Source organism: Triturus cristatus, chromosome 2_2, assembly GCF_964204655.1.
Source record: "Triturus cristatus chromosome 2_2, aTriCri1.1, whole genome shotgun sequence".
Taxonomy (NCBI): Eukaryota; Metazoa; Chordata; class Amphibia; order Caudata; family Salamandridae; genus Triturus; species Triturus cristatus.
In genome coordinates this window covers 216,510,241-216,534,125 of record NC_140582.1, presented here as the reverse complement: position 1 = coordinate 216,534,125, position 23,885 = coordinate 216,510,241, and the positions used below count along the sequence as shown (strand labels likewise).

The 23,885-nt window shown below is 43.5% G+C and overlaps 1 protein-coding gene across 2 annotated transcripts in view; it reads right to left on the bottom strand.

The window, feature by feature from the left end:
• The window catches only part of PALM2AKAP2 (PALM2 and AKAP2 fusion), an 843,707-nt gene that overhangs the window by 652,577 nt on the left and 167,245 nt on the right, over positions 1-23,885 (bottom strand). For both annotated transcript variants that reach the window (XM_085641250.1, XM_085641251.1), the window contains exon 2: positions 4,106-4,186. In XM_085641250.1, the coding sequence (XP_085497376.1) occupies positions 4,106-4,186 (81 nt within the window). The remainder of the gene's footprint in view (positions 1-4,105; positions 4,187-23,885) is intronic.

The following is a 23,885-nucleotide window of genomic DNA, read 5'->3' as shown; positions in this document are numbered from 1 at the left end:
TGAATTACTAGGAACAGTCCATTATTGGGTGTATGAGCAGGCAGGAAAGGGTAAATCATGAAGGGGTTTGTCTTTCCTCTGTCACTATAAACTATGCCCTAGACTGCCCATTTAAGTTTGGCTTAGTTTGGGTTAAATGCCAGTTTTCCTCAAAAGCCTGAGGCAGTAACAATAAAAAAGTACAATCCCAAATGATCAAAGTTAGTGTGTTGCACACATAATAGATATATGAATTCATCAGTTCAATTCAATAAATCACAACACCACTTAACCCAAATGTACTCATGAGTCTGTCGCAAACTGCACCAAACACCACCTTCTCCTCAACCAGATCCAGGAATTTCAATCCTAGATTGCCACAGGTTTTGTCTGTTCAGCCCAGCTGGCTGCATTTACTCTGCTGGAAGCTCCCTATGGTTGAAGGGCAATTGAGGGAATATACTTGTAACAGAAATAGTCCCTAAGTATAAGTCCTGACATTGTGGGTATAGGAATAAGACATTACACAAATTTGGGTAATCGGGGGTTCAATATCAAAAGTTAATGCTGACAGGCTGGTTTGTGAAGTGTGGGAGGTCTGCACTGTCCAAAAAAGGGAAGATGTAGATGTCCAAGAATGCCGCTATTACAGCTGCCCAGGGGCACGGGAAGACCATGGCAGGCCACTCGACGGGCCACTAACTCTATGCTTAGCTTGGCCTCAATTGCGTGCCACCCACTCAATAGCTGCTGAGAAAATAACTGCTCAACTGTGTCCCTCCATGGTAGGCAACTGGAGGTAGTCACCGGTCTCAGTCTGCTACCCTTGGCACTTCCTTTGCGACCCATGGCCTCAGAGGAGGCAAACGTTTTGTGACAGCTGCGACCTCTGATGACCTCCAAATGATGTCCATGTACCCCTCATGCCACAAACCCGCTGATCACAGCCACACACGGGCTGCCTGAAGTCTCCAACCCACCAGCACCCAGTTACTGCATGTTCCCCCGCAGTGTCGGTGATATCTGCAAACAATGTGCGGGCACGCAGTCAACTGACCAGACGAGGAGCAGTGTTTTGGGTGCGTTCTTAGTGTGCTCCAAATGTCCAAAGTTTGCCTCAGTGCCGAACAACTTGCGGAGTAGTATCCGGCAGTCTTGTGACACAGCACTGCAGCCAGACCAGAAGTTAAGTCCACGAGCAGGCTTCTTCCCCCACAAGCACCAGGCTCAGCCTGCCTGCAGTCAGCACGGGACAGTGCACCTCGGCCTGCAGCCCGGCAAGTGGCAGCACAGTGAGAAAGTGCAAAAGGAAATCATATGAAAGGGAGGACAGGAGTGATTAAAATATGCAATCCACAGACTGAGAATTATTCAATGCATAGTCTGGTGTTTTCAGAATTGAAATGTTCCAATTTTAAATCTTAACAAAATCATTTTTGTTACTTATTCATCTACTTCTGCTAATAAGCATTGGCGACGCCAATAGGTCTGGCTTGTCTTAGGTGTATGTTCTTTGCTGATTGATAGGTCTTGATATAGTGACCGAAAACTCACAGAGAGACACTCAAATACTGGTCCTTGCTTTGAAAAACCTCTTGAGAAAGTGTCATTCAAAGTGTCACTCTTCTGACAGCAGCGTGTCACTCATAGCCAGACTGAAACCATAAAAGTGTCACGCATAAGCGATTTGAAAACATGGCCTCTGTGAGAGAGGGTGAGGGTTTGTGTCCTAAACAAACTAGTCTGTTTTAAGGTCGGCCTGGGCAGCGCATGCGCTGCTCTGCGAGGCACGCTGTATTGAGGTACGGCATAGAAGCTCCCCCCATTTCTCGCCCCTCTTTTCAATTAGCTCCTGTTACTGTCCTTTCGAAATCATTGCTTTTCATTCGTGAATTGGCCTTGTAGTCCCTCCTCGGAACCGCCTTGTCTCCATTTGTAACATCCCATAAGGACTGGACTTTTTACTTGTTTTGTTACACGGTCTGCTTGATGTAGTCAGTGAGCACTACACTATTTTCTTTAAGGATCTTCCCCTATTCCACCCACGACGTTGCAGCACGCCGCCCGCTTTTATATTGTTATTAGTAATGTATTTATCTAATTTACAGCGTGGTCTGCTTTAACTATAGCGGTTGCGCTTATTTATTTATTTAATTTACGGCACAGTCTGCTTTCACTATAGCAGCTGCACGTATTTATTATTTAATTTGCAGTGCGGTACACTTTCACTTTAGCGGCTGCGCTTCTTTATTTATTTCATTTACAGCACGGTCTGCTTTCACTTTAGCAGCCGCGCCACAGAAGCTGTCTTTCATTCTTTTTTGTTTTGGGTGAAAGCGCCCCATACTGCGCTTTCACTTTGATAATGGCCACGCCTCTTTCTTTAGATGCTGCTCGCTGTAACCTGAAAACGGCGAGCAGAGTCTAAAGAAAGGGGTGCGGGCACCATTAAAGTGGTCTCGCAGTGGCAAGAGTTTGAGCTATTAGCATTAGAAATGACAATGCCTTTTATATATGTGTTGCTTTTAAAAACAGATAAGTAAAAGGCATTGTCATTTACAATGCCAGTAGCTTCAACTCTCGCAAATGCGAGACCTATTGCATTGCAAATGCTTTTAGAAACAATCGCAATGGACCGCACTCCGCTAGCCCCTCCTCCGGGTCGCCCCAAGGGAAGCTGGTACATGAAGTTCTTGAGTGGTTCACCCCAGTGATCATCAGTTCAACAAGTACTTACTTGCACCCACTGGGGTGAACCACTCTAGAACTCCATGTACCAGATTCCCTAGGGGCGACCCGGAGGAGGGGCTAGCGGAGTGCGGTCCATTGCGATTGTTTCTATGCATTGCAAATGCTTGTTTGAGGGATAGAGAGAGAATACCGCTCCCGAGATAGGCTATAGCCCACCACCTGGGACGACAGACTGCGGGTACTCCCCCATGGGATTATCTAAGACCTCTTAGCCAGCACCCTCTGCCTCCCCTTCCTCACATAAGAATAGAACAACTCGCCCCGCCCCGCCCCGCCCCGCAGCTGATAAACCAGACGTCCACCCTGTTCTCCTACTGAACCTGCGGTGACCCGGCTCTAAGGGGCTTTTGAGGCAAAACAGGTAAGCACTGCTCACACTCACCACTGAGAAGCACTTCAGTGTGCACAGAGAATATGACCGTTTAACACTGATTGGGACATCAATCTGCAGGTGAACTTCCACCTGTCAAATCACGACCACAGATGATGTCGCTGTGTCTCCCGAGGAACACCTCGGTGTGCACAAAACACGGGAAATTACCTCAGGTTGTGACGTCAGTCTGAAGGTGAATTCATTTAAGGGTCCCTGGTGCCGTCGCAGAACCCATCCTTTGACAGCTGCGGAAGGTGAGCAGACCTACACGGGGTGTGGCGACAGCACGGACTCTGTGGATGAACGCTCACTGGTGCAAGTCACTCCTCGCCCTCCCGCGTGCACAATGATAGAATAAAACACGGCGGTGCCAAAATCGGCCCTAGCAGCAAAGCAAAGACCACCTGCCACTGGTATCTTAATCAAACCTTGGCAAGAACACGAGAGCGGGTTTGCACAGAAAACTAGGCACTGTGGATTTCAAAACAGCCTGCCTTATTCCCCTCTCGTGGGGTTTTACATGCAGAGTATGCATGCAGTTCTGGGCTGCTGTCATGTGTGTTGAGAAACAACAGCAGGGCTTTACAAGGACAGAAGTAACAGTGCTGACAACAATATGAGCCTGACTGCCATTTTACATTAAATCTCTCACCTACAGGCGCAAGGATAGATCGGGAAACTGCAGACGTCAGCCATTACGCTGTCAGTTCTGTGTCAGCCCTTGAAACCTGACGCGCTTCTGCTTGCCGAGCACACACATGCAGCCGTGCCACCGAACACCACACACATGCCCCGGCGCCTCAGCGTTCACACCGTGATCTCTTAACGCAGGCAGACAGCCCATGCCGGGGAGAGCCCGTGAGCAGGCAGACAGCCGGGTGATGCTTTTACCGCTAACGAGCGCGGGCAGCCGCGGCCCCCTCACAGAGGGGGCGCCATCTGCATATTTCATGAAGCCGAGCCTGCCCTGCCGCCCCCGCCCCTCTCGCCCCCGCCTCTTACCTTCAAATGCTGCAGCTGCAGTATATGGTCCTCCAGGAGCTGCCGCCTGTCGTCGATCTCCGCCTGCCTCTTGCGCTTTTCCTGCAAAATGTGGAAACAAAAGCGACACCTCAGAATTGTGTCTGTGGCTCAACATTCTGTCGGGGGGCTGGCGTCAGTCCCCGTGGCATCATGGCATGCATGCCTGCGGTGTTTCCCTCCCCTACTCTGCTGCCTGTCAAGGGGTTTGTGTGTGCGTCTGCGTGCTGTATCCTTGCCACGTGCCTGCACTCGGCTCGCTCACCTGTTCCAGAGTCCTGTGAGCGTTCGCCTCAGCTACCAGGATGCTGCCTGCTCCTGAGTGTCTGCAGGCAGCATCTGCCTGCCTGCCCTGGAAGCAGGGAACTGCGCTTACTTGTGCGCGCTTTCTACTCCTGTGGCCGAGGCAGCGCAAAGGCTTATATGGTGTATATGAATTATGCAGCAGCGGCGACACGTGGGATTTATGTACACTTTAAATAAGTAATAGCAGTTTGCTAAACAACAGGAACCGACAACTCCAATTCCTTCACTTAAAGCAGGCTGCTGTCAAAGTAACACAATGCAACGGTTAAGACATTTTTTGTTATGGTGCCGGGCAAGTCTGCGCATAAGTGCATGATGGATATAGGGTCTGTCACATGCCCAACTGTGCGGTGCGACCTACCACATTAGTCATCGCATTTCCCAATGTGTCACCGCGTCAGCTGTCACGATCAGGGACCCATTATCCAGGTACACTCATTACTCCACCAACTAGTGATGCCCAAGGAAACATTCCTCAATGTGTGAAAACTCCACCGTGGTAACCATATCACAGTCCCAAATGAACCCTCACATTCAATTCCTCACAGTTAAAGACAAGTCAGGGCTGACAGCGGTGCCCTGAGCATCCCTCAGCCTTGGTGGCCCAGGATGCATGTCAACAAAGTCACTAGCAGTATGTTCACTCGTGGTCCAGGGAGCCCTCATATTTAGGTACATCCAACTCAAAGAAACTTTTGTAGACTACTGTGCAATAAATAAGGGTTGACTTACACTATGCGACAGCACCCGTGATCACTAGTGAACACACCCGTGATCACTAGTGAACACACCCGTGATCACTAGTGAACACACCCGTGATCACTAGTGAACACACCCGTGATCACTAGTGAACACACCCGTGATCACTAGTGAACACACCCGTGATCACTAGTGAACACACCCGTGATCACTAGTGAACACACTATCATGTTTGTTGACACCAGTCACAGCGAGACGCTACCGCTCTTTGGGACAGTCATGCCCAGTCACCCTTGACATACAGAACAGCTGCATGCTGGGTAATTATTCTGACATGGAAAGAGGGTGTAAAATTGGCAATTTGTTTCCAACATTGCACAATATAGTAAAAGCACGGCTATGGTCATAACTGTTCTTGTACCAGTTACGCAGCATACACTGGCCCTTTCACAGACCGCTCTTTAAACACTTTATTCAATTTGCAAACATCTCTGGAATGGCAATTTCTTGTTACTATTTTTCCAACTACGCAGAAAAAAGCTAAAATTGCTGCACCTTCTATATACTGTTTAAAGTTTCACCTTGGGATTTTTTTTTTAATTTACAGTTTAAGGGTTTTTTAGTCTACATGTTTGAGAACATTTTACTTGTGTTTGCCAACATTGCATATGGCGCCTGTCTTGAGTTAGGCAAACTTAGCTTTAGAGAATTGGAAGCCGGCTTCAGAAAAGACAAGTAGAGGCAGACTTTAGAAAACTAAAATGGTATTCAGCTCCTCAACACCGAAAATTGTTTGTAATCCTCCGGCTGTCAAAATATCTCTATCCGGGACATGCACACAGAATGATAGCACTTTTTTGATTGGTTGACCAATAATTAACAAATTCTGGATTAGATAATGAACCAATATAATATAGGTCTACCATCTAAATGTGGTGACCTTTAGTTTGGCAGCACTGCATACTTGAAAACAAAAGTTTCATAAGGGGCACACAATGGGAAAGACACACTTTCAGAAACTGCCCTACCCAAGATAAGAGTTTGGTACTGCCCTACCTCCATCCCCACCCTAGAAATAAGGTTTTGGTATTGCCCCACCCAAGATTAGAACTTGGTACTGCCATACCCCCACCCCCACCAAAGATTAGAGTTTGTACTGCCCTACCCCCACCACCACCCCACCCAAGTTTAGAATTTGGTACTGTCCTACTACCCCCACCCAATATTAGAGTTTGGTACTACCACCCACATATAGCCCCCAACAGCAATTCTTTTCCCAAATATTCAGAATGGGATAGAATATATTTTGAAAAATGTGCATCTAATGTGAGGGAAACTTCCCACAGGTGCATTGTTTGTGCCTCTGGGAAAACAAGCATTTACAATGTAATAGGTCTCGTATTTGCGAGAGTTTAAGTTTTTGGCATTTTAAATGACAATTCCTTTTATTTAATTGTTGTGAAAACCAACACATAATTAAAAGGCGTTGTCATTTACAATGCAAATAGCTCAAAATCCCACAAATGTGAGACCTCACTCCAGGCACACTGAAAGGGAGGGGTGGGGGAAGGAAATGCTGCGGCGGGAGAGGCACGTGTGTTAAAGGGAGGTGCTCAGCTGTGTAAGCGGCGCAGAGAAAGTGAATATGGCAATCCGCATCTTAAGAAAGGGGTCCAACCGCCATTATTGTGAAAGCGCGCCATGGGGCACTTTCACAAAAAATGCATTCATTTGTGAGCTTCATAAACAAATGGCTTTTTTTTTGTAAAAGCACCCGATGCCGTGCTTTTACTTTAATGGCGGCCGCACCCCTTTCTTTAGATGCGGCTCACTATATTGAGCTTGACAATAAGCTGAATATGGTGAGCAGCGTCTAAAGAAAAGGGTCCGGCTACCAGTAAAGCAAAAGCGGGGCATGGTGCGCTTTAAAACAAAGAATATTAAATGCGACGAGCCTGCATAAAGAATGGCCCGGGGAAATAAAAGTCGCTCGGCCGCTATAGTAAAAGCGTGCCGTGATGCTGATAAAAAAAATTATGTAGATGAAAAGGTGCAAGTTTGCCGCCATTGGTATTATAAATGTAAAAGCGGACGCCATGCTGAAACCTAAAGCACGGTGCCTGGAGACAAAGCGGGCACCCTTGCAGGAAAGCATGTTGTGCATGCAATAGGAGAAAATCATTAAAGAAAATAGTACTCACAGACTGTAAATAAAAGATACTGTGTAACAACACAAGTAAAAGGACCAGTCCTCATGGGAGGTTACAAATGTAGAAAAGGAGGTACTAAGGAGGGACTACTAAGCTTATTCATGTATCAAAAGCAACCATTTAGAAAGGACAGTAACAGGAGGCAATTGAAAAGATGGGTGGAAAATAGGCGGAGCTTCAAGTCCATACCTAAAAACAGCATGACTCGCATAGAAGCGCATGCGCTGCCCAGGCTCGACCTAAAAAGGGTTGCAAAAGTCTCTGAGACCACTCTTAGTACCCACACACTGCAAAATGTTTTTTCCGTCTTATCTATGGGGGCATGACCCCAAGCAAATAGGAGAATTCCTTTGCCCATTCCCTTACACTAGGTTCAAGAATATGGGCAAACTGGGTGCCACCTCTTTTTTCAAGTTAACAAACTTTGTAACATTTATTTTCCCATCAATGTTGTGTCTTGCTTGCACATTTAGTTTGCCTCATGGCATCTGAGGAGGCATGAAGAGCCCAGGTCCCCTGTCCCCTTTATCAATTTTCACATTCAATTTTCCCCAGCCATACATGCAGCATTAACATTGGAAATGGTTTAACATCTTATCATATGGCATTTGAAAAAAGAAAAGGAGGTAGCCATGAACGTCAATTTATCAAAACACCTGGGGTAACGGAAGTGACATCACACGCAATTTGACCTTTACTTTCACTCACACAGACATGCTTACACATAGACACACATTCACTCATACACACACTCTGTCTTACATAAGCACACTCTCACCTGCAAGCACACACACAACATAGATTTAGAAGTATTTTTTACTTACCTCAGCTGCCAGGTAGGGTCATATTCCATCTAATTGTACTCCATTTTGTTATTAAACATATAGTGAATAATATGTTAATAATATGTTATCATTCACTATTAGTGTAATAAAAAAATGACTGAAAACAAGGAACATGGAGCCCCAGTTGACATCCATAAGGACGAGCTGCCCCTGTGTTCCTTGGACTGATTTTGCTACCTCTGAGGACAGGGGTTGCAAAGGCAGCGCCAGGGGGTGGGAGGGGTAAACCCTTGGGCACAGCTGCGACCCCTAAATGACGTCCATGGAGATAGCTCATTGTTGGTGATGGTGCAATATGCAGCGTTTTTGACTGTGTGTTTGAGGTGGGGGGGGGGGTCGAGGTGTGCACAAGTGGTATCTGGCACATTGTGATAGTTACCTGAGGTGGGGTAGGGAAGGGTCCTTGCCCTGGGAGGGCCACACATGAGATTCCTGTGTCTTCCCTTACCCGTCAGAGGCTCCCGCAAGGAAACCTGAGACCAGAAAATAAAGGTGGGAAGGGGGTGCAACCTCTGATTGAGTTTGGTCTCCTGTGGCGTTGGGGGCGTCACATGACCAGCATTAAGTTGTCTTAGGGGATACTCATCAATTCTGTTGGGCTACGATTAGGCCTTTTGAGTGATGCAGGGGTTTGAATGAAGAAGTGCATTTCTAATGGTCTGGGCCTCAGTGTGCTGGGTGCACAGCACTGTGTTACAGCTGGTGCACTCTGTTGTATAGTGATTGGCATGTTTTAAAATGTTCTAGAAGATGGGAATGAGATGCCGCCTTCTGATTAACTGCAGACCTTGTTGGGCCAGGTATTCTGTACTTGGTTTTCTTCTGGAGTGTTCTTGGCTTCAGGTGGGGCGCAATGGGATTTTCTAAAGCTTCTGAGGTCAAGATTGAGACGTGGGTCGCTAAATAGGGGGTCTTATCACGCAGCAGCATTAGTGATTTAGAATGAAACACTTAGCTTGAAAATAGAGTTTTTTGAGACTTTTAATTCCAAAAAGGCTGAGTTAAAAAACATATAGTTCCAAGAAATTATTTTACCATTACCACAATTTACCAGTATCACACCTAGCACAAACACCTAGATTGGCTAACACTGTAATTAGGTTTTTAAATCTCGCCTCGTGAAATAATGGCAAGACAACGTTGAAGTTTTAGGCAGGTCAAGTTCGACTGACAAAACAGTTTTAAAAACTTGCTATAAAATGTTTTTTAAAATGCCAATACCTACTACAAAAGAAACTAATTTGTTGTCTTAGAAATGTTTTTATTTGGATTTTAAAAGTCTGCCATCTTCAATCGATTTGCATTTTACACAGATGTTGTACACATTCGATCAACAATGTTGTCCCTGTCTGTATCTTAAGAGTAAAAAGGTCCCAACTTTCAACCTTGACTTGTGACCATCACTGAAATATCTTCTGGGACTTTCAAGACCTCTTGCTGGATTCAATTGAGAAATACAGAGCACTGGATAAAGTTTGGACACAGCTGTCCCACATTATGGAGACTACATTATGATTTTGTCACCTGATGTATCTTCTAGTTCTGGGACCTTCACACACACCTAAGTACAAACCATTGCCTATTTGATCTAGCATCTCATGTCTCCAAACTGAGAAATATCTTCTTAGAAATACTAACCACTGTATTATTTTACATAGCTAGCACATGACAGAAAACCAGGCTGTAATGGATCTAACTTTCACAAATATCTCTCAGAATATGGTGAGGTCAACAGCAGAACATGCAAGCTTTGAATGAAAAGTGGAGTAAAGCGAGTCTGTGTGCTAGATCCTGAAATCGCTGTTTTCCGCAGCGGAAGCTAAGACCTCCATCCATAGTGCTGAAGGAAGGTTGTTTTTAGAGTTCTAATAGGGACTATGTGTGTGGTAGGTATCCACCATGAGACCCCATAGAACAGAAGCTACATGGGAGTCAGCTGTATGGACAGGGTCAGACTAGGACAGGAAATAGGGCCGGGCACCAAATTAAGAGTGCCCCCCACTGGCTAATTAATTAGCTAAAAAAGTGGCCCACATTCGCTAATCAGGGCAGATTTAAACTCGCAAAGGCAAGTCATATAGGTATAGGTGTTCTAAGATGGCACTTCCAGACATCAGCCTCACCTCTGATGTTAACGACGTGACTGCCCAAAGTTTCACTAACCTTTCTGTCTTGATAAACAATTTAGCTCCACTTCAAAGCAAAAGAAAAAGGCGCATACCTTCTGCCCCATGTTTCAATTAGACCCTCTATGATGAAAGAAAAAATCTAAGATACCTGGAGAAGAAATGGAGACAGTCACCCTCTATTATTAATCTTTCTAATCTCCGATACGCTATATCACGCTACCACAACCACATTTTCTGCGAAAAATCAAATTACTTCAGAACCGTCCTTGATTTAGCCGAGAACAGACCAAAGAAACTTTTTGACTTAATCAGAGCTACCACTAATACCCCTACAGACCAGGCACGAAACTTCAGCATCATCCTCCCTCTCCATGAACTGTTAGATCAACGCCGTCACTTCCATCAATTTCAACTGCCTGCACATCCTCCACAAGACCTTCAAATGGATTCCCCCCGACTGCAGAAGGACCGTCACCCATGCGCTCATAACCAGCAGACTGGACTACGGTAACACCCCATACGCCGGGATCAACAGACTGCTTATATCACCCATAAAGCCATTCATATTTCCACCCCTTGCTACCTAGCTAACAAACTCAAAATTTCAGTTGGATCAAGACCCTCTCGTAAAGCCGAACCTACTGCACGAACCTCCGACTTTCAAAAGAGAAAGACTTATTGTGCAATCTTTCTCAGGAATTGCAACCAGAATTTGGAACTCGCTTCCGCCATACCTTCGCATTACCATCTCTTTCTGCAGTTTGAAAAAGGACCTTAAAACTCTTCTCTTTCAAAGACACTGTTAATAATAGTTCTCTGACTATGACTGATTCATGTTCCTCACTAGAAAACTAGTTTGACCTTCCGCTTCAACTATGGAATGGTAAACAACGTTTACTGCGAAACTTTGTCCCCGCAGGGAATCACAACGTGGTCGTTACAACGACCGCGTTGTGATTACGCATACCATTACTCCGCAAGTCGGAACAACGACTTTCGGAGGGGGGGGGGAGGTATTGGATTTAAAATCCAACACCTTCCCTAGTGTCCGCACAGACTGGAGTTGGAATAGTAAATTATACTATTCCAACATTCAGCACCCCCCTCCGCAAGCCGTTGTTCCGACTTGCGGAGTAATGGTATGCGGAATCACAACGCGGTCGTTGTAACGACCGCGTTGTGATTCCTTGCGGGGAAAAAGACTGTGGGATGAGGAGATAGATTCCTATGGAATATGTACTTTTATTTATTTTATTTTATTTATTTGCATATATAGCGCTGGCTAGACCCGGAGGTATCAGAGCGCTTTACATGAGGATCAGCGAGTTACAGGTTACAAAATTACATCAGTTACAGGAGCCATGAGTAAACATAGGAGAAAAACAGTGATTACACAATAACAAGAGATATTAACGCATAGCATAGCCAAAACACACGTCAGATGGAGAATGGAAGGTAGAAGAGGAATGGTAAAAGGGGTAAGGAATGCAGATAGAGTCAGGCAGACCGGCAAGGGGGAAAGTACTTCAGAGGGACAAAAGCAAAGTGAGAGACAGACAAACCGGCTGGGGACCAACGATCCAAAACACTTTTGAAACCTTAATCGTTACAACTTTAGTTTGCAATGTGTAATTTTTAATGAGTTTATATTTTGTAAATATGTAACCATCACTCTGAGTAACTGTAGGAGTCATACTTTTTTTCACCTCTACTATGTTGCCTGGAATGTCTGATCTAATGTACTTTGATCCATTGCAAAGCACTCTGACACCTCTGGGTAAAGTATGCACTATATAAAAGCACATAAATAAAATAAAAAAGACCCACAAACAGCTCAAAGACAGCCCAGCCTTTCCAATACTGTCAGACTGCCCAACAGGGCAGTCCGACCCTGTGTAATGTAAATTCCAGCATTTGTAAAGCGCACTGCTACCTCCAGAGAGGTGTCCCGGCGCTGGGGGCCGACAGGAAGATTAAGCAAGATATTGCCCAGAGTCACATGGTGCTGGACTAATTTGCTACCAGAGCCAGGGATCAAACCGTGAACCCTGCAGTCTAGAGTCTGCCACCCTGGCCGCTGCGCCACACTGCAGACAGAGAAACATCACAAAGGTACAAGCAGGTGTGAGTATGTGGGAGGCAAGAACTTTTGTTACATGCTCGTAGATGTTGCATCCCAGGCCCAGCTCTCCTATGCTGCTGTACTGCTCTGATTCCTCCCCGTTTTTCTGAGTGCTTTCTCCTGCTTTTGCCTTATTCTTACTGCTTTCTCCTTTCTTTCCCCCATTTCACTGAGTGCTTTCTCTTGCTTATGCCTTATTTTTACTGCTTTCTCCTTTCTTTCCCCCATTTCACTGAGTGCTTTCTCTTGCTTATGCCATGTCTTTAACTGCTTTCTTTGTGTTTTCCACCTGTTTTTCTGAGTGCTTTCTCCTGCTTTTGCCCAGGGGTGTAACACAGGCCCCGCATCCCCCGCAGTGCGGGGGGCCCAAGCTCCAGAGGGCCCCCTCAGCACTGCACTTCGGCCAGGGAGCTCCTGCTAGAGTCCGGAGGGGGGCTCTCCGCGTACCTTGCAGGGGAGCCCCCTCAATTATCGTTACGCCACTGCTTTTGCCTCGTTTTTCCTGTTTTCTCCATGAAGCAGCTAGCAACACCAGCGCCTTGAGACCCTCACAGGAGACTGCATGTGCTTTATAAATCCTTATTGATTGATTACATGGGCATGAAATTTAGATATATCTATTAAAATTGTATTTATATAACTCTTACAAACCCTGATGAGAAATTGAATGCTTATGGCATTAGTGTGTAAAATCCATATGGCTACCTTCTTAGATCAAATGTGATCTGTGTGTACCTACGGTAAAGACAGTCTACAGTTGGGGTGGATGGGGGGGGGGGGTTACAAACTGTGTAGCATCTCATGTGTGCCTCCCAATTACTGCTGCTCTTGCCAGAACTGAAACACAGTGGATTGAGTGTCTGTTGCAGAATAAGGTTGAATTTTGCAAAGATGGTATTTGGCGTGCAAAGCTTTGTATAGTTCCCAACTATTGGCATTTGCGTAGTTTAGCGGTTTTTTCCTTCGCTTTCATCCAAGAATAGTTTTTCGCTTGTGAGTTGTTAGCACTGAAACTTGGTGTATTATTCTCATAGGCACTGTGAAACACTGTTATGACAGTAACTCAGAACTATTTTGTACACATATGCTTTCGTTTGCATAACATTTTATATCTGGTGACCCAAGACGCGTAAGCCGAAATTACACTTTTAAAAAAAAAGATAGCGGAATGAGTAATATAAAAACGAGAGTCTGATTAGACCTTTGCAAGCTCTTTGTGGCTTTTGCAAAGAATGTGTAAAGCCTGTAAGAGAAAAAAGTTGTGACTTTGTGCACCCCCAGTTTTATTTACCTGAAGGGCTGACGTCCTATCAAGATAACATACATTCTTTTTCTTTCCACTTAATAAAATCATAATTCTCTGCCAACAATATCATACACTCAGATGTCATGAACTTACACCATCTGCAAATGATTTAACAGGACAATGTTCCTTACACATGAATCTAACCATCAACCAGCTCTAGACAAGGCTGGAGCTGGGTAACTCAGTGCTCCACACATTTATATGCAAGATATACTCAATGTGTACTTAACAGTAATAATCTGTGTGCAATTATTAATAGTAAAATGTAGTAGGTGGTTGCATTTACCTTAGAGGAGAGCCACACATATATTACCGTAATGTAATGAGAACATTTACTCATGCTTGTTTGGAAGCCATGTCAATCTCAAGGTTGGCCTAACTTGTAACCAGGCCCGAGGTACTTGTATACCACATTTATAAAATGTTCCGCTAGTTTCATATTTTTCTCCTTCTGCAGGCGTCTTATAAATATGCTCGTTAGCTACAACAGGCTTATTGTTATTGTGCTGAAACTGTTAGATAGTTAGACATTAATTGGAATTTGGCTGTGGACATGCAGATTGTGATAGTGGGAGAGATCCTCCTGTCCCAGGCCGACCTGACCAGTGATACAGCCAAGGTTGCGCAAATGTGAGCTTCGTTGTCCAGCGTAGGAAAACAAGGGAGTCTACTTGCTCCCAGAAGACGACCGATGCTGATTGGACTGTTTGGTGGGAACCGATATGGAGAGTCTTCCAGAATTTTCCTTCTCATATTAATTATGTGTTTAGTAGAATAGTTTAGCAGACCCTGTCCAGACTTCACTGAGAGAAGATCTCTTCCTGACTCTGCTACTGTGCCCTGCTAAGGGGGAGTTAAGCTTCGTGCCTATCCTCGGAACCTTAAGCTTGGTTCATTTGATGCTGGCACCTTCTTGTTAGAAATTCCCTGTACCCCTTTCAATTCTTATTAGGAATAAGGAAGTTCTTTATGGAACTTGTCTACCTAAAAATCTGCCTCCCCTGTGCTGCAAAAAATTGCATCTGTTTCTTCATAACATACTTATTTAGACTACAGGATCATTTGAATATACATGCGTATTCTATAGATTGAGTAAGTTGCTGAGGTTTGATTCGCTTGTAACTTTGACCAATTTGCTAATAAAACCCTTATGATTTGGAAGCCATCCTCTCTGTCGTCCTTGTGAAGTCACATTGGTTTCCCTACTTGTAGTGCTTTGCTGATGCTAGCTCTTTTCTGACGCTTCAAGTGGACAACCAATGGGCCATACGGCCATCAGAGACTCCTGTCTGAGGACCATACGAAACGGCTGAGATACAAGGACCTCTGCTTCGTCTGATAGATGGAGCAGAACACCCTAATGGTGGGACCACCGCAAAATTCAACCTGTGGCCTGACAGAGCGAGTGCTTCCAGCAGGTAGGACTTGGTAGCCTCTATTCTCCCCTTGATGCCTGCTCAAAAAGATTGAGGAGAGACCAAAAAGGCCTTTTCAGGTTAAGGAGAATTCTCATGTTGGTATAATTCAGTTTTGTCTGGAGCATTGAAAATCTTTCCAACATTCCTGGTTATTCTCTGGCAATTATTGGAATGGCCCAGAAATGCTCCCAGATGACCTTGAAGGCCATACTAATGATAGGCTCTGAATAAAACAAATTATGCTTCCATTTACTCTGCATCAATTATCCAGAAATATTGAGAGTGCTTACAAGACGGCTGGTCAGAAATGTAAAGCACAGTATCGAAAATTTAAAAAATGAGTCCATTCTTTGCAGCCCAAGATGATCCCGGTGTCAGCATTCCACTCTCTACCATCCATCTAGAATGATTGTCACGAACATGGCGTGCGCCAGGATGAACTTGGTTGTGACTCAAGGCCTGAGGAGACATCTGGGCTCCCGGCAGAGACTGGAACGTTACTTACAGTGCTGGGAACTGAGGTGGAAATAGAGTTTAAGTGATGAAGACATTCTGAGGGGAATCTTTAACCCACGGCTGCGAGATTCTGCACCTGAGGGGCTGCGCCTGAAAAAGGCTCCGACACCTCTCCAAGTTTTAAAGATACGGAAGCCAAACTCACGGTGAGTAATCCAGTCTCCTCTACATTAATAAAACACAGTTTGCGACATTTGGCAAAAGTGTTTGGTACAATTCTGACAAAAATCGAAAAGATCAAATACTTGACAGACCTATGCATTTCAGTGGTCTTTCATTACGTTTCACGGCGTTGTTAACAATCTACTTCCATTAAGATGGGAGGTGGAGGATGGCTTTATATGGCTATTTATGCTCTTTCTATATGTAAAGTAGTAGAAATATTAGCAAATAGGGGTTTATCTGTCTTCACTGGCTTAGTTGCCAAAAACAAAGGCAGAAAAACATGAGGTACATACTTTGTAAAGTGACTTCTTCAACACAATGTATTAAAGTGTAATCCACACAGGTCTGTTTCGTTTTACTAGGATACGTTCAGTGTTATACCGTGTGTGTGGAATAAAATAAACTTATTTTTGTGTCTGTACACTGGACGTCAGAGAAGGTATTGTGGAAAGGGAAGGTCACCAGTAGGTGGGGCGCCAGATTTGGTGTTAAGCAGCCCTCAAGAGCTGCAAGCAGGTGCGGCCCGTGCAGGTAAGAGCGTTGGGGCCGTGACAGACTACCACGAGGTAAAATTAAATAAATAATTCATTTACCCTCGTCGTCGTCTTTCGAAATCCCCCCTTCCCCGACCCGGCCCACCACTCTTCTCTGCACGGGCCGCTGCTCGCTGCAAGGCGCTGTTTGAGGCACAGATGCACCTCGTTGCCATATGCTGGATACTGCCACTTTGGAATATAGGGATATGTGACATGGCAGTCACTGATTGGCTGTTGCGTGTGAGGGGGACGTAAGTGGAATACAACATCTGTATTATAGATAATTTCCTTTGGTTTCATTACCTCCAACTTCTCTTCACCTGAGTGACTGAAATATCTACAGCCCAGGCTCTCTGGCTTCTAGGAGGGAAGCCCCTGGACCTATCTATGGTGTGAAATTGACTGGACCAGCCCTGCACTGAATTAGATGCGTAAATATAGTGTCTCTGCACAGCAAGGGTACAGGAAGGCCCAAGTGTCAGCTAAAAGTGTTAGTTGCCTCCAGCAATTCTAAGGAGTGAAATGCATAGAGCAAAAGGAAGTGGGGGAATGACCATGCATTACAGGTGTCCAGTGGTTAATTTGAACTGGTGGTTGCAAGTGGGGCTCACAGGCACATATGTTTATGCACAGGCACTTATTTTTCTTCTTCAGACTATGACCCAGCACAAGAGGGAGAAAAACGTAAAAAAGGAAAAGAAAGAAGGAAAACAGTGACAAAAGTAGAAATTATGGAAGAAAAAGCAAATGCAAGAGTCAGATAAAGTGGCAGGGAGTGTCTGGTGGTGGAGGAAATAGGCATGTGGTGGATGGAAGAGGCATGCGGTGGAATCAAGACTTCGCAACCTTTTTATTTGATACTCCTTGACGGTCTGTAGCACCAGCCGCAAGCATCTGAACAAGTATTTTGGGGTCACTTATTCTTTTACAATTAGGCACTACTTATGCCCATATAGAAGGCACTTACTCGCTGAACATTTCCTTCTTTGAACAAGGAGTTAGGTCAACTGTACTGTATCAACGCTAGACAAGGAGATAGCATTAAGTATCCTAAAATTAATTTAGGAGTGACTTAGATCATGTTTAATTTGAACATTGGTTCAATAAGGATTTTCGTGCTGAGCTCCCCTTTCATAAAATAACTTACCCGGGACACTATTAACCTGACATTGCAGTAATTTCTCCCAATTCGAATGTAAAAGGTTAAATATTTCAAGCAAGCTAAACCATAATATACTTGTTAGAGGCACTGCCTTCACGAAATGTAGAAAAATTGGCTGTTTTTCGTACTTTTCATTTCAATTCAATCTATTTGAATCATTGAGTTATGAAAAGCAGTAAAATCATCATTGCATGTGTTCATATTAGTTATAATCTTCTCAATTTAACCCAAAACTATGTAACAGGTATTAGATTGTAGGTGAGCCAAAAATTCTCATCAAAACAGATTGGAACATCTATAATGAAAAGTCCAGACACTGTGTTTTGTGGTGCTTTTTAATAGAATCATTTTATTAAGTTATAAGTGATGGAGCTGAAATGTATAGGGGCCATATGGATGCAGGGAACATATATATCGACCAATACATTTTGACACTAATTGGTTGTTAACCTTTATTTTTCCATCTATGACACTTAGGAGAAGATTTATTAAAGTTTGATGCAACACAACACATCTAGGGAAATTGATGCACTGCATTGTGTCAAAGAGAGAGAGCAGAAATGTGCCATATCTACAAATATATTGCACAGTTCTGGTCTCCTATAGCATTGGTGCACTTCTAAATGCCTAGCGACAACACAGGCACCATTGCACCATGACACAAGGGTGCCTGCGTTGTGGTCAGATTAGTTTTTGTACAGGAAGGAATAACTTCCTGCACAAAAACTATTCTTAGAGGCTTACTCCTCTTTGCATGTGTGCTGCAGAATGCAGAATAGCGTAAAGTTAGAGCAACTGAGTACTTTTTGAAGACAGATTACTTTCACTGAGATTTAATGCAGAGAAGGCATTCTCCAGGTCATTATGGCCGCTCTAGCAAGTCCTGGACTTTCTTGTGATACCCTAGTGCATTCTGAGTGTTGTGGTCTTGTTTTGTGTCCATTGAACTAATTTAATTAACATACCTGAAAATAATGATCTGTAAGTGAAAAGTTAATAAATAGTGATAATGTTTATACAAATCGGGGGAGGGACACGAATAGAGTTGGGAGGAGGTAAATGCGTGAGATGAAAACGTAAAGAAATGGGGTAGCGCAAACTTTGCAGGGGTGATAAGCAGGAAGAAGCGGACTGTCTGGAAATAGGAAGATTTGGTTAAGATGAGGGCAGGAGTAAAAGTGGTCAAGGAAAATGTACACAAGGTGAGCAGTAAGGCGACAATGTCCTCTTCCATTTTGACAAATGAAAGCACATTTTGATTTTCAGATGCCTAATGGTAAAATTGATTCTGTTGTATATGGCAGGGTTTGACCATAACAAATATGTTACATAACAAGGCAACCTGGCTGCATGTGTACATGAAAGCACTAACTCTCTCTCTTTGAGAGAGAGAGAGAGAGAGAGAGAGAGATCAGGTCTAGAGAATTGAAAACTAATATTCTGAATGGTAATGCTAACAGTGTGTGAAGTTGTCATATTGTTGTCAGACACTATTTTTAAGCTGTAAGTCTAGCAAACAAAACAAGACACTAGCTTTGAAAGCTGCAGGGCTACTGGCTGTGATGAGAGCTACAAGACCATGCTGCTTCCTTAATATCTGTCTTGGAAAGACATGGAAATGCTACATTTGCCTGTCTTCTGTCTGCTTTTGTAACAGGGGCATTGCCATTGTTCCAGAGCGATGATATGAGACACTGTGCCAGAGTTTACCCTCCGCTCGCCATGCGTGGATACTTACACGCCTTGGCACAGACATAATTAGGAAGTTCTAATAACCATTCAGCCAATATAATAGTCCTGAGACCGACACCACATATATAGATCTTCAGAAGGGACTAGATAATTGAATAGGAAATGTAGGGATGAGTGATGAGATATGGTTAGGGTTTAGTGCCCAATGTTCATGTTGTTTTAAATTATTGCTGAGATGGACATAATAATTCCCATCATTCTGATACACAAGATTTATAGTATGATAAGTAACTGCACAGTGCCAACACCTGTGTGTGTCTGCTGTTTCCACGGGTCAGGGTGGATCCATCTCTATATACAATGCTCCCCTTGGCATAGAGAGTTACTCTGACAGGCTTGCTTGACTCCTAACCTTCCTTATCCAAATTAATATAACTTGTTGTAGTGAGGAGTGAGAGACACCTGCCAGTTCTCCTTTTCTCTTAAGAAGGAATGGTGCATATTATTCCCCTTCCAGATCAGCCCAGGTGTGCCCCCCAAAGACAAGATGTGGGGTTCACAAAAAGGCAAGAGTGAGGAAGAAAGGCAGAGGGTTTAGGATACAGAGATGGTTTGATGCGTTAATCACAGAGCCCATGGTGTTACTGTTAGCTGAAGGTTCATAGGTCAATTTGAGGGAAGCACAAAACATTAAGCAACCTCTGTCTCTTTATGATGGTGATCACCTGGTGGGGCTTTTTTCTAGAACAATTAATGGTTTTGCAAATTGGATTCTCCCACTTCATCGACACTCTTCCTCGCGGCTTTCAAAGGTACATTGGGACAGCAACTGAGGTAATAACTGATACACCGAGCACACTTTCTACTTTATAATAAAAGTGAATTCATCAGTAGTATGGGCCTAAAAGAATTTGATGCCAACTTTTTCTGTTTACTACGGCTGCTTAAAATTATCATTATCATAAAATATACTTAAATGCTAAGATAAGTAGTGATGTGCGAAATTCAAGTAATTTGCGTTTGCTTAATTAGGCAAATTAAGGGTAATGATGCAAAATACGAAAAAAGGCCATTTTAGCATGAAATGCGTCCAAGCTTCCATTTTGACTTAATACGCATTTCACGCTATAAAAATGGTGCAGTAAACAAAAGCACCACAAATAGCAGCTGCTCATGGCCTGATCATTCACGTTTTTCCCATGCGCTTGCTCTAAATTGTTTCCGCAAACAGTGTGTAATTACAAAGTGCGGCATAGTAGATAGTTTCTGAAATTTCATGTAATGCGAAATTAATGAAATCATGTTAGATTACGCTGTTGTAATGAAAATTTTACCAAGACAGAATCATAACTGCAGTTACAGTCTGAAACACCTTTTCAAAGGCAGATTTACTGGTTGTGAGAAGAGGAGTAAATCAAGCGTCTATCAACATGGCCGCCATCTTATGGTTTTGTTTGGTATCCTAAAGAATGCCTGATGTGGTTTTGCTGATGGTTTCTACAGTCAGATCAGATCAGTTTTCCTTTCCTCTAGGGGATGATTTCTTCTTTCAAGGAGCTTTTGTGGGGACACATCAATGGGTCTCTACCGCATACGACTGCGACTGGCTCTCACTCAGCGTGTTACCCATTCCCAGGTTGCGCGGTTCCCAGTTACACATTGTTGCTACTTCCATTTTGGACTGTGTGGCCTAGAGAAACAGAGCACTTTTTGTGAGGGCTCCACCACTGAAAATCCCATGAGGAAATTCAATATGGGGTTTTTGTTCACCAGTGCTCCAGCTTTTTAATTGGTCCAATTCGAAGAAAAGTGAGACAGCATTTTACATGCTCCTATTCTGCAACTGACAGTTCCTTTCCACTCCAGCCATTCATGTTCTTGTGTCTCAAACCGGAAACACTGCTGATTGGCTCTTAGGTTTCATGCCTTCTCGCTGCAGTCTCTTTTCTTTGACTGACATTTCTAAGTTACTTTTTTAGTCAAATGCCAGGGATTCTTGGTCTTGATTCCACCTCCTGCCTCTTTCTTCCATCGTCCTACACTTCCTGTTTCTTTATCTTACTCTTGCAGATTTTCAGCCAGATGGTCTCTCTTTGTCATTATGTACATATCTTTCTCTTTCTTCTCCCTTTTCTGCCTTCCTCTTGCTTGCTCTGGGTCAAAGTCTGGTGATGAAAAGGATGTACAGGCTCCCAAAAATGAGTGAAGCACCTGGAACCACCACCACAGATTAAGCACTTCTTTTTCAATACAAAAATACAAACTAGGCAAGGGTAATCGATAAATACAAGTTACTGCCCTTGGATGGATGAATTTGTCCAGTACCTGCATTGTATATTAGGCAGTGGCGGTCCGTGCAGGTAAGTGTGGCGAGGCGGGGAGGTGAAGTGAAAGTGACATATGACAGGATAAGGAATATAAAATAAATAGATAAGTAAAACCATTTGCCTTGCACTCGCCGCATCGCGAAGTCGACGATGCGGTGACGCGGTGAGCGCAAGGTAAGTGGTTTTAATTTTTTATTTATTTTATACTCCTTATCCCATTGTATGTCACTTCTACCCCCCACGCTTGCCCCGCCCTACCGCACTTACCTGCACAGACCACCACTGATATTAGAAGCGGTGTAAACCAAGGGGAGGGGCATGGGGCAAGTCAGAACATATTGCACCAATCCATGTTATTGAATGGGGGTTTAAGCCGTGCTTAATAAGTGCTGGTGATGGATCTGTTAGTATCAATTCTGGAGGCATTTATTCTCTTGGTTTGGTAATTTTGATAATTACGTGAAACAGGAATAGTCATGAACATGATGTGACCTAGCACATTTTATCCAACACATTCAGCATGTTTTTTCTACTGCAAGTTGTTATTTCTACTGCAACTGGAATGCAATGAGTTGGGCACATTTTATAGGAGAGATGCTGCTTTAAGGGTCAATATATATATTTGCTTGTTGATCACCCTGTGCTTTTACAATGTGCTCACTTTTCATAAAGGCACAAATATGATTTACTGCTGCAGAGGAACTATGTGCTTGAATACTATGCAAGACTCTGAACTTTTGCTATATTTTGCGGGCTCCAGTAAAAACAATGGCCTTTTACTCAATACACACAAGGATAACACCAGATTTTTTGGTAACATACATTTCCTGTTTTCTGACTTTTTTGCTTTTTATTCAGTTATGCTAACCCGTGTCTCTTTAAAATACATTTTGCCATCCTTTGTTCAGGGCCTCACATGCTATTTCAAGTACCTAAATAAAACAAGCATTGGCATAGCCAATAGGTCTCGCATTTGGGAACTTATAAGTGTTTAGCAATGCAACAGTTGCATAACTAAATACTTATAAGGTCCCAAAAGCGAGACCTATTGGCTATGCCAAGCGGCCGTGCGGCTGCGAAAGTGAAAGTGATCGTGATCGCAATCACGATCAAACATCAAAGCGGCCGTGCAGCTGCAAAATTTAAAGTAATCGCGGTAAAGCACGGCGCGCGTGCCCGCGACAAGCACTGTAACTCTAGGCTGGCCTGGTAGCACTTTTTGGAGCCCTCTCAATAAGTCTCCCCAGACCAGCGCATGCGCTGGGTCAGGCGAGACCTAAAAAGCAGCTATAATGGGGAACTTTACTATAAAACTCCAGTTAGATTTCATATTTGAAACATACTCATGAAGGGGAAGACCCCTCTGTCCCACTGAAGAAAGACAATCTTTTTTGCTAGACTGACTATCAGAGTCATGCAAGGGGTCGTATTAAAGAATAATTCAAGGCTCTTTTTTACCCTGACTAAAGTACTTACTGACCTCCAATAAAAAGGTTCAGCATCAGGGTTCTCCTCGGCATTTACTGTAAACAAGCATTTGCAATGCAATAGGTCTCGCAATTGCGAGATTTTGAGCTATTGGCATTGTAAATGACAGTGCCTTTTACTTGTGTTTAAAAAACCTGAAATAATAAAAGACATTGTCATTTACAATGCTAATAGCTCAAAATCACAGTATAAGACTAAAAACACCTGATACTTTAACACTTTTGTGTTTTTATGATTGTGTGCAACGTTGACTCAAGAAAAGGGCTAAACCCCATTAGGTACTGCAACATGTAATGTCTCTACCAAGCATAAAATGAATTTTGATGAGAATGTATGTGGAAATAGTGTTTGTATGCCTTTCGATTACATAGAAAAGATAAAGTAAATCTATACTTTACCTGGAAGGTATACATTTACTGGTTGCTTGAAAAGAACACATCTTACTTATATTATATTAATTTAACCTAACTTGTGTTTGTATTAGAATAAGATTTACATTTTCGTCTATTAACTATGGTTTACAATCTTTAATGCTGCTGTAAAGCTTGAAAATGCTCTCCTAAAATCAAAACTGGTGTGTTGTCTACTTTCATATAAATACATCAGAAATTGATGCATTAAAAACCTGATGCATGTTTGTGGGATACACCAGATTTTAAATTGCCTACTCTATTGGATATATTTGAACACTCTGCTGTTTAGCAAGCAGATTTGAAATAATATATGCATAGTCCGGGAAAAAAATTGAAAACTACTGGAATCCTAGGAGATGCATTAGAAGTATATGTAGTTTAAGAAAACTATTGATCTGTAATTTAGAAAATCTGTTCGGATTGTATTT